The 10,000-nt window shown below is 57.0% G+C and overlaps 1 protein-coding gene across 1 annotated transcript in view; it reads right to left on the bottom strand.

Moving 5' to 3' along the window:
- Positions 1–1,892: 1,892 nt before the first annotated feature.
- LOC135245210 (protein transport protein Sec24C-like) overlaps positions 1,893–10,000 on the bottom strand; it is a 31,017-nt gene continuing 22,909 nt past the window's right edge. Inside the window, 5 exon segments of the mRNA XM_064318128.1 lie at positions 1,893–4,226; positions 4,603–4,692; positions 5,151–5,342; positions 8,637–8,816; positions 9,482–9,600. Of these exon segments, the coding sequence (XP_064174198.1) occupies positions 4,086–4,226; positions 4,603–4,692; positions 5,151–5,342; positions 8,637–8,816; positions 9,482–9,600 (722 nt within the window). The 3' untranslated portion in view covers positions 1,893–4,085.

Genomic DNA, 10,000 nt, shown 5'->3' with positions numbered 1-10,000 from the left:
GTCACACAGCCAATTAGCCAGGGCGGGAGTGGGCTCCAGCCAATCAGGCGCTCCCGGCGTGGGCTCCAGCCAATCAGGCGCTCCCAGAGTGGAGCTTGAATGGCCCCAGGTAAACCTGCGGAACCCTCCCACGCTAAAGCCTCAGCCTAGCCAACCCCAAGAAGACATTAGAGGAAGAGGAGCCTCGCTGGGGGAAGACTACTCTTCTCCAGCAGCAGCGCGTGCTCTGCCTCAGCTCTCCGAGCCTCTTCTGTAGGCCTCACACCCACTGCTGCAGGTGTGAGAGAAACGCGCTGAACCAACCGAGGGCTAGCGCTACCGCTACCGCCACAACAAACGCGTACCCGAGACGCAGCTCATAAGCACTGTACAGCCTACACACACACACGCACGCACACACACGCACGCACGCACACACACGCACACACACACACACACTTTTGAAATGCACTGAATGGGACAGAGCGACTAACATTACTGAGCCCTTTATCCAGGTTTACAGCAGATATTATCAGCTTTGGAAAGGAGAGTACAAAGCCCACATTTATAAAGATGTGACTCAAAAAAAAAAAAGTAATAATGCTAAAAGGCCCCCACCCCCCTCACCCCACCCCCAGGGCAGGCGGAAGGGCCGATTCGCAGAAGCCAGTGGAGACACCAGCACCACAGCCAGGGCCCAGAATAGAGCACCCCGCTCAGGTTACACAGGAACACCGCCCCCCCCACGAGAAACGGGACAGAGGGAGGGATCTAGAGCTGAGCCCCAGCAGATTTCAGCCCTCAGTGCAGTAAAGAACAGCGGCTCCAAAAAGGAGCGATGAAAGAGGAGAGGAGGAGGAGGAAGAGAGAAAACGAACGAGTCCCCCTGGGCAAGCTACTGTGACCATACTGCAAAAACATCAATAGTCAAATACAGTCCAAACCAGGGTTCCTCCAGCAGTACCAACACCACAACCCACCTCTATGCGGTGGAACTACATCTCCCAACATGCACCTGGCCTCACGTGGCACCAAAGGGGCTTCCCAAGCAACCCTAGGATCTGACCCTCCAGCCGCTCTCAAAGGCTCTCAGCGAGGGAGGGGGGCGTTCCTGTCCCTCAGACCACACCCCCCCACCCCCCCCAAGCCTAATTAGTGTGCGGTGAACGGGGCCTCGCCGTGAGCTAGGACCACGCGCTTAAATAGCATCGCTTTATTTCGAGCCCACACTGAGAGCGGTGGGAGAGAGGGAGGGGGAGAGAGAGGAGAGAGAGAGAGAGGGAGAGAGGGAGAGAGGGAGAGAGAGAGAGAGAGAGAGAGAGAGAGGGAGAGGGAGAGAGGGAGAGGGAGAGAGAGAGGGGCACGTTGGGCTGTGATTTATTCATGAGGAAGCCTCACAACGACTCGTTTCTACGGGCAAAGTTCACAACCCAGCCACAAGGAGACGGGAAGCTCCACACAGCCTGCCTAAGCATTAAGGGGGGGGGGGGGGAGCGAATCTATGGACTGCACGGGGGGGGGGGCATGTTAGCTTTTCATTTCTAATTTAACTGAAACACCAGCATGAAATTAATTTTTCATACACCAGGAACGAATATTTCTTGATTGAAAAAAAAAAAAAAAAGACTAAAAAATTGGCCACTGCTCTTCAACACAGTAACCACTCCTGCAAGGTTAGTCAAATTGCTCCCGTTAATCAAAAGAAAATTGTAAAAACGGAATTTAGATTCATGTTTTTCAGTCTGTTCGGTTTGCACAGACAAGAAAAAAAAAAAAAAGTTAATACTTCAAGAGCATCTGGTACCTATTACCAGCGAGCAGAAATGGGTGCAGCTACTCTGTCCTATTTAAGTCCGTTCACTTGCAGTCCAAACGGCAGAGAAACGATCAGTAAAAACGAAGCAGAGATTACATTTCGACATCGACAGTGTGTGTATTTATCACAGAAAGGGTAAGACGTGGAGGAAGGGGTAGGGTTTATAATGGAACCAGTGTTAAAAAATTCCCAGAAACAAAGTGAAGGAATCGGTGTAAAATGGTTCATAAAACTCCCCGCTCGGGTGGGGCGGGGCGCCAGACGCCCGGGTCGGCGCGGTTTGTTCTTCTCGGGTGGAGATCCGCGAGGATCGGCTGTCCGCCGGCGAGCTCGGCCCGTCGCTCCTGGAAAAGTCTTCTCCGTTAGGGGCCGTGTCTCCACGGACCACCACCGCCTCCCTTCCGTATCAGTGCCGAGCCAAGCCGAGCCGGGCCAGTGCACCTTCACTCGCCCGCCCCACAGACCCCAGGAAGGGGTAAGGAAGGCCAAAAATCACATTAGCTCTCAAAAAAAAAAAAAAAAAAAAAAAACTTATGAAATATTTTCTAATTATCTGAATTATTATTGTAGGAGGCACCTCACCGCATTAACCCCCCCCACCCCAAAAAAAAAAACTGCCCCACGCTCCCCTCCCACCTATAAACAAACATCTCCCTTATTTCAATCAGGAAAAAAAAAACAAACAAAAAAACAAAGACCCTTTTACATGTTATGTACACAGAGGAGAGAAAACACACTTTCTTTAAATCATCTGATTTCATTTACAGGGAAAAGAAAAGGAAAAAAAAAAAATCACAGGAGTGATGAACAGAGATGCGGGTTCAGAGGTGTGAACATGATTGATGAAGCATAAAGGAAAAAAAAAAAAAAAAAGCACAGACAATCAGGCTCCGTCAGACCGCAAAGCCGATAAACACGCTATGAAAATACAGATTTATCTCATGATTAATATTATATCGTTATAGCTGTTGCTGTAGCTGTAGTCGCTAACGTTAACTTTTGCTAAGAGGATCCGGTCAGGACTCGTCACCCATGCGGTTATTTCCCAACGGCTAATTTCGCTCCTCCTCTTCGAAAGCGTCCGTGACAATAGTGCACCCGGCCGGCTACAAGGAGCTCTATGGTCTGTGAACTTTGACCCCGTCTATCCGCTAACACCACGGCCGCCGCCATCAGGGACAGATCGGCATCACAGTGCTGACCCTCTTCCGCCACCGTCGCCATCGCCTGCTGGAGCCCTGGCTCTCTCAGTGATACCGGACCGGGTTATACAGCCAGGGACCTTCGGTCTGCTCGCACGCGCCACCTAGTGGACAGGAGGAGCGCGACCACGACTCCGTCTGACCTTCACAGTCCCCGTCCGCAAAAGGTCACCCCCCCCCCCCACCTGCCAGCCTCAGCATTCCCGCAGGTTTCTCCCCAGACGGGCCGATGCATAGATTTAAATTTAGCGCCTCCTCCTCCTCCCCCCCCCCTCCCCACGCCCCCCCGGGGTGCTGAGGATGCAATCGTCCAATGGAAAACCCAGAAAGTGTAAACTTCACCCAAAACTGCGCTCTCTGCTCTCGCCTCAACTACAAAGCCCCACCCCCCCACCCCCGTATTTCAAAAATAAAAACATTAACCTAAAGAACAGAGAGGATCATGGGATGGACAAAACAACTTGGTGGGACGAGAAAGACTTGCACAGAGCGAGCGAACGAGAGAGAGAGAGAGAGAGAGAGAGAGAGAGAGAGAGCACAAGAGACCGCTAGAGCGGAATATATAAAAATAAATCTCCGCATGTAAAACCAAGATTTCTTATTCTCTTTTTAAATACATCTTAGTTTTTTTAAACCGGCTACTGAATTTCACTTTTCACTCCGGCCAGATTTGCTTTTCCTGTACAAATCTCAGCCATTCCACGCTCCGCATTTTCACCAGTGTCCCGCCCCGCTCCCCCCACCCTACCAGACCAGTGGCCTTTCAAGTGCCACAGTTTCTGAGTGACAGGAAATCTGACCAATCAGAATGGAGGTTTCACACACGCAGGCTCACAGCTCCTGGGGAATGAGCCCTATGACAGTGACAGTCAGTTGCCCACCAATCGTAACACTACTGTCCTCGTTCGGTCTCTAAGGAGACGGTACAGGAAGAAGGGAGGTGAGGGGCAGAGGGTCAAAGGTCAATTCATGTTGTTTATGGTGTGAAATAAAAGATGGAACGAGTCTGTGAGCTGAGGGGTGGCAGAGGTGGGGGGGTGTGGAGGGAGGGAGAGGGGGAGGGTCGCAGGGGGGCAGGCGACCCTCTCCTAACTCAGCAGCTGCCGGATCTCCTTGTGCATGTGACACAGGAAGTCCACGTAGGACGCCCCGCCGTGGTTGCTCTTGTCCTCCACCAGGAAGTGCTTGAAGATGAGCTCCAGCTTGTCTTCCTGTTTCACCACCATCAGCTGCAGGGAGCGCAGGCGGGGGGGGGGGGGGGGTCAGAGAGGCTTTTAAACTGTACTCACCCACACCCATCAACACCCCCACTCACAAACATACTTTCTCTCTCGCACAAACACACACACGCTTTCTCTCACACAAAGAAAGAGACACACACACACACACTTGCATTCTCTCTCTCTCCCTCTCTCAGACACACACACACAAACACAAAGAATCACACATACTAAGACAAACAAACAAACAAACACAAAAACACACAAGTGCACACGCTCACATTCACAGACTCACACACACACACACACACACACCCCAGCCCCGTGGCCAGAAGGTTTCTGTGGCCCAGGGGGAAGGAGTGAAACAGCCCCCGCAGATCCTCACCTTCATGTAGCGCGAGCGCTGCGTTCGGAAGGACTGGATGATCTCCCGCAGCCTCTTGGAGAAGGGGTTATCCAGCTCGGGCAGGGCCGTCTGCAGGGAGGGAGGGAGGGGGAGAGGGGGAGAGAGAGAGAGAGCACCGAGTCAGCGGACGAGCGAGGGAAGGACAGCACAGCAACCAGGCCGACACTCACATGGGAAGTTTAAACACCTGCTGACCGGCACGTGTGCAGGAACTCTGGAACGCGACACGGCCCATACTGTACGTGTGCAGGAAATTCAAACCCCTACACATACCGCTGCATGGAATTTCAGAATGCTATACACATACATGCATATGCTTGTTGGACTGTATGTACACAGGAAATTAAATCAGTGTGTGTGTGTGTGTGTGTGTGTGTGTGTGTGTGTGTAAAAACAACCGAATAATAAACAATCCGGTCAAAACTGTTTCTGGGTTCTTTCCACTCATTTCACATTTGAGAAAATTCTTTATTTTTATTTTCCGAGTTCTGCCATAACACAACAAAACCAGCGGCGGCAAGCCGTACCATGTTGGGGTCGATCTGTCCGAAGGTGGGGGTGCCGAAGATGTTCTGGAGAAGCTCCTGCTGCACGTTGGCCCCCACCCAGAGGAAGAGGTTGAGGCCGTTCTCCAGCAGGTACACCCCGCCCTTCGACAGCCGCTCCTCCGAGCCGCGCACAGCCATGGGCAGTGCGTCTCCGTCCACGTCCAGCTCATGCTGCAGGGACCAATCAGAAACGCCCTTACAACCTAGCCATATATCAGCTCTGCTGCAGGGACCAATCACAAATGCTGTTACAACCTGGCCATATATCAGCTCTGCTGCAGGGACCAATCACAAACGCCCTTACAACCTAGCCATATACACCTCAGCTCCTGCTGCAGGGACCAATCACAAACGCCCTTACAACCTAGCCATATATCAGCTCCTGCTGCAGGGACCAATCACAAACGCCCTTACAACCTAGCCATATATCAGCTCTGCTGCAGGGATCAATCACAAACGCCGTTACAACCTAGCCATATATCAGCCAGTCAGCTCTGCTGCAGGGACCAATCACAAACGCCGTTACAATCTAGCCATATAACCAGCCAATCAGCTCCTGCTGCAGGGACCAATCACAAACAACCTAGCCATATATCAGCTCTGCTGCAGGGACCAACCACAAACGCCGTTACAACCTAGCCACATATCAGCCAGTCAACTGCAGGGACCAATCACAAACGTTGTTACTACTGAGCCAAATATTATCTAATCAACACTGCCATGGGAACAGCCCCGGTGGAGGGCAGTAACAGCCCCAGTGGAGGGCAGTAACAGCCCCAGTGGAGGGCAGTAACAGCCCCAGTGGAGGGCAGTAACAGCCCCAGTGGAGGGCAGTAACAGCCCCAGTAACAGCCCCGGTGGAGGGCAGTAACAGCCCCGGCGGAGGGCAGTAACAGCCCCAGTGGAGGGCAGTAACAGCCCCAGTGGAGGGCAGTAACAGCCCCAGTAACAGCCCCGGGGTGGCAGTAACAGCCCGCAGTAACAGCCCCGGTGGAGGGCAGTAACACCCCGGTGGAGGCAGTAACAGCCCCAGTGGAGGGCAGTAACAGCCCCAGTGGAGGCAGTAACAGCCCCGGGGTGGCAGTAACAGCCCCAGTGCCCGGGGAGGGCAGTAACAGCCCCAGTAACAGCCCCGGTGGAGGCAGTAACAGCCCCGACAGTAACAGCCCGGTGGAGGGCAGTAACAGCCCGTGGAGGCAGTAACAGCCGGGGGGGCAGTACAGCCCGGGATGGCAGTAACAGCCCGCGTGGGTGGCAGTAACAGCCCCGGCGGAGGGCATAACAGCCCCAGTGGATGGCAGTAACAGCCCGGGTGGCAGTAACAGCCCCGTGGAGGGCACTAACAGCCCCAGTGGATGGCAGTAACAGCCGGGCGGGTGGCAGTAACAGCCCCGGTGGAGGGCACTAACAGCCCCAGTGGATGGCAGTAACAGCCCCGGTGGATGGCAGTAACAGCCCCGGTGGAGGGCACTAACAGCCCCAGTGGATGGCAGTAACAGCCCCGGTGGATGGCAGTAACAGCCCCGGTGGAGGGCACTAACAGCCCCAGTGGATGGCAGTAACAGCCCCGGCGGGTGGCAGTAACAGCCCCAGAGGATAGCAGTAACAGCCCCAGTGGATGGCAGTAACAGCCCCGGCGGGTGGCAGTAACAGCCCCAGAGGATAGCAGTAACAGCCCCAGTGGAGGGCAGTAACAGCCCCAGTGGAGGGCAGTAACAGCCCCAGTGGAGGGCAGTAACAGCCCCAGTGGATGGCAGTAACAGCCCCGGCGGGTGGCAGTAACAGCCCCAGAGGATGGCAGTAACAGCCCCAGAGGATAGCAGTAACAGCCCCAGTGGAGGGCAGTAACAGCCCCGGTGGAGGGCAGTAACAGCCCCGGTGGAGGGCAGTAACAGCCTCGGTGGAGGGCAGTAACAGCCCCGGCGGAGGGCAGTAACAGCCCCGGTGGAGGGCAGTAACAGCCCCGGTGGATGCCACTAACAGCCCCGGCGGGTGGCAGTAACAGCCCCAGAGGATAGCAGTAACAGCCCCGGTGGAGGGCAGTAACAGCCCCGGTGGAGGGCAGTAACAGCCTCGGTGGAGGGCAGTAACAGCCCCGGCGGAGGGCAGTAACAGCCCCGGTGGAGGGCAGTAACAGCCCCGGTGGATGCCACTAACAGCCCCGGCGGGTGGCAGTAACAGCCCCAGAGGATAGCAGTAACAGCCCCGGCGGGTGGCAGTAACAGCCCCAGTAACAGCCCCGGCGGGTGGCAGTAACAGCCCCAGTAACAGCCGCGGCGGGTGGCAGTAACAGCCCCAGTGGATGGCAGTAACAGCCGCGGCGGGTGGCAGTAACAGCCCCAGTGGATGGCAGTAACAGCCGCGGCGGGTGGCAGTAACAGCCCCGGTGGAGGGCACTAACAGCCCCAGTGGATGGCAGTAACAGCCCCGGTGGATGGCAGTAACAGCCCCGGTGGAGGGCACTAACAGCCCCAGTGGATGGCAGTAACAGCCGCGGCGGGTGGCAGTAACAGCCCCGGTGGAGGGCACTAACAGCCCCAGTGGATGGCAGTAACAGCCCCGGTGGATGGCAGTAACAGCCCCGGTGGAGGGCCTAACAGCCCAGTGGATGGCAGTAACAGCCGCGGCGGGTGGCAGTAACAGCCCGGTGGAGGGCACTAACAGCCCCAGTGGATGGCAGTAACAGCCCGGTGGATGGCAGTAACAGCCCCGGTGGAGGGCACTAACAGCCCAGTGGATGGCAGTAACAGCCCCGGTGGAGGCAGTAACAGCCCCGGTGGAGGGCACTAACAGCCCCAGTGGATGGCAGTAACAGCCCCGGCGGGTGGCAGTAACAGCCCCAGAGGATAGCAGTAACAGCCCCAGTGGATGGCAGTAACAGCCCCGGCGGGTGGCAGTAACAGCCCCAGAGGATAGCAGTAACAGCCCCAGTGGAGGGCAGTAACAGCCCCAGTGGAGGGCAGTAACAGCCCCAGTGGAGGGCAGTAACAGCCCCAGTGGATGGCAGTAACAGCCCCGGCGGGTGGCAGTAACAGGCCCAGAGGTAACAGCCCCGGTGGAGGGCAGTAACAGCCCCGGTGGAGGGCAGTAACAGCCCCGGTGGAGGGCAGTAACAGCCCCGGTGGAGGGCAGTAACAGCCCCGGCGGAGGGCAGTAACAGCCCGGGGAGGCAGTACAGCCCGGTGGATGCCATAACAGCCGGCGGTGGCAGTACAGCCCCAGAGGATAGCAGTAACAGCCCGGTGGAGGGCAGTAACAGCCCGGTGGAGCAGTAACAGCCTCGGTGGAGGGCAGTAACAGCCCGGCGGAGGGCAGTAACAGCCCGGGAGGGCGTACAGCCCGTGGATGCCACTAACAGCCGGCGGTGGCAGTAACAGCCCCAGAGGATAGCAGTAACAGCCCGGCGGGTGCGTAACAGCCCAGTAACAGCCCGGCGGGGGCAGTAACAGGCCCAGAGGCACTCACCAGGGGCAGAAGGCGGGGGTAGAAGAAGACGTGGCTCTCGGCCACGTCCATGCAGCTGAGCAGCTGGCGCAGGTAGGCGCGGTCGTCCAGGGAGACGTCGGCCCCGGGGTGCAGCACGTCGCTCTTCAGCACGCAGTTCAGGTACACGGGCAGCAGCTTCATGCACTCGGGCAGGATGAGCTGCAGCGGGCACAGGGGCAGAGAGCGGGCACTCAGAGGGGCAGAGACAGGGGCTCAGAGGGGCAGAGACAGGGGCTCAGAGGGCTCAGAGGGCTCAGAGGGGCTCAGAGGGGCGGAGAGAGGGGCTCAGAGGGGAGGAGAGAGGGGCTCAGAGGGGCTCAGAGGGAGGAGGAGGGTCAGAGGGGCTCAGAGGGGCAGGGAGAGGGGCTCAGAGGGAGAGAGAGGGCTCAGGGGGAGGAGAGAGGGGCTCAGAGGGAGGAGAGAGGGGCTCAGAGGGAGGGGAGGGGCTCAGAGGGGCGGAGACAGGGGCTCAGAGGGGCTCAGAGGGGCTCAGAGGGGCAGAGACAGGGGCTCAGAGGGGCAGAGAGAGGGGCTCAGAGGGGCGGAGAGAGGGGCTCAGAGGGGCGGAGAGGGGCTCAGAGGGGAGGAGACAGGGGCTCAGAGGGGCTCAGAGGGGCTCAGAGGGAGCAGGGGCTCAAGGGGTAGGGGTAGAGGGTCAGAGAGAGGGCGGCTCAGAGGGGCTCAGAGGGGCGGAGACAGGGGCTCACACAGGGGCTCAGACTGCGCTCGGAAACACAGGCGTGCCTGTTCCCAGTCCTGGGCTTCTCAGGGTTCAGACTGTGCTGCTCCGCTGGGCTCTCCGTGTCCGTGCCCGGGGGTCTTACCTGTCCTGCAGAAGAGGGGCTGGCGCAGTTCTTGCGGTAGCAGGCCAGGATTTGGGCGCACTGGTTCACCAGGGTGTCCCTCACCGCCTTGGTGGGGCTGCTCAGAACACTGCGGTACGCTGCGCGGGGGGGGGCGGGGAGCAGAAGAATATTCTCCATCAGATTCATATCTCTTAACTACCATAGCAGCTCATTTTGCAAGTGTTTAGGGTCTATTTTTCTCCTCCTGTGGAAGAGAGCAGCTCTTTTTGGGAACAAACTTCCTCTTCCTATAACACACACACTAACATGAGTGAACACTACAGTATCAACCAGGTGCGCACACACACACACACAGACACACACTCTTCGTGAGTCATTACAGGAAATACACTACAGTCTCGACCGTAATAAAAAGTAATGTGTGTCACGCTCAAAGCAGCTCCGCTCTCTGGCGTGACTCAAACCGAAACCAGCATGAGAGCCTTACAGTAAATGACGCAAACGCCCCCCACTGTCCCTCCGCCAGCAGAGGGGCCC

The sequence above is a fragment of the Anguilla rostrata genome, chromosome 18 (assembly GCF_018555375.3).
Source record: "Anguilla rostrata isolate EN2019 chromosome 18, ASM1855537v3, whole genome shotgun sequence".
In the NCBI taxonomy this organism is placed as follows: Eukaryota; Metazoa; Chordata; class Actinopteri; order Anguilliformes; family Anguillidae; genus Anguilla; species Anguilla rostrata.
Note: the sequence above shows the minus strand (reverse complement) of the source record. Positions and strands in the feature narration are given on the sequence as shown.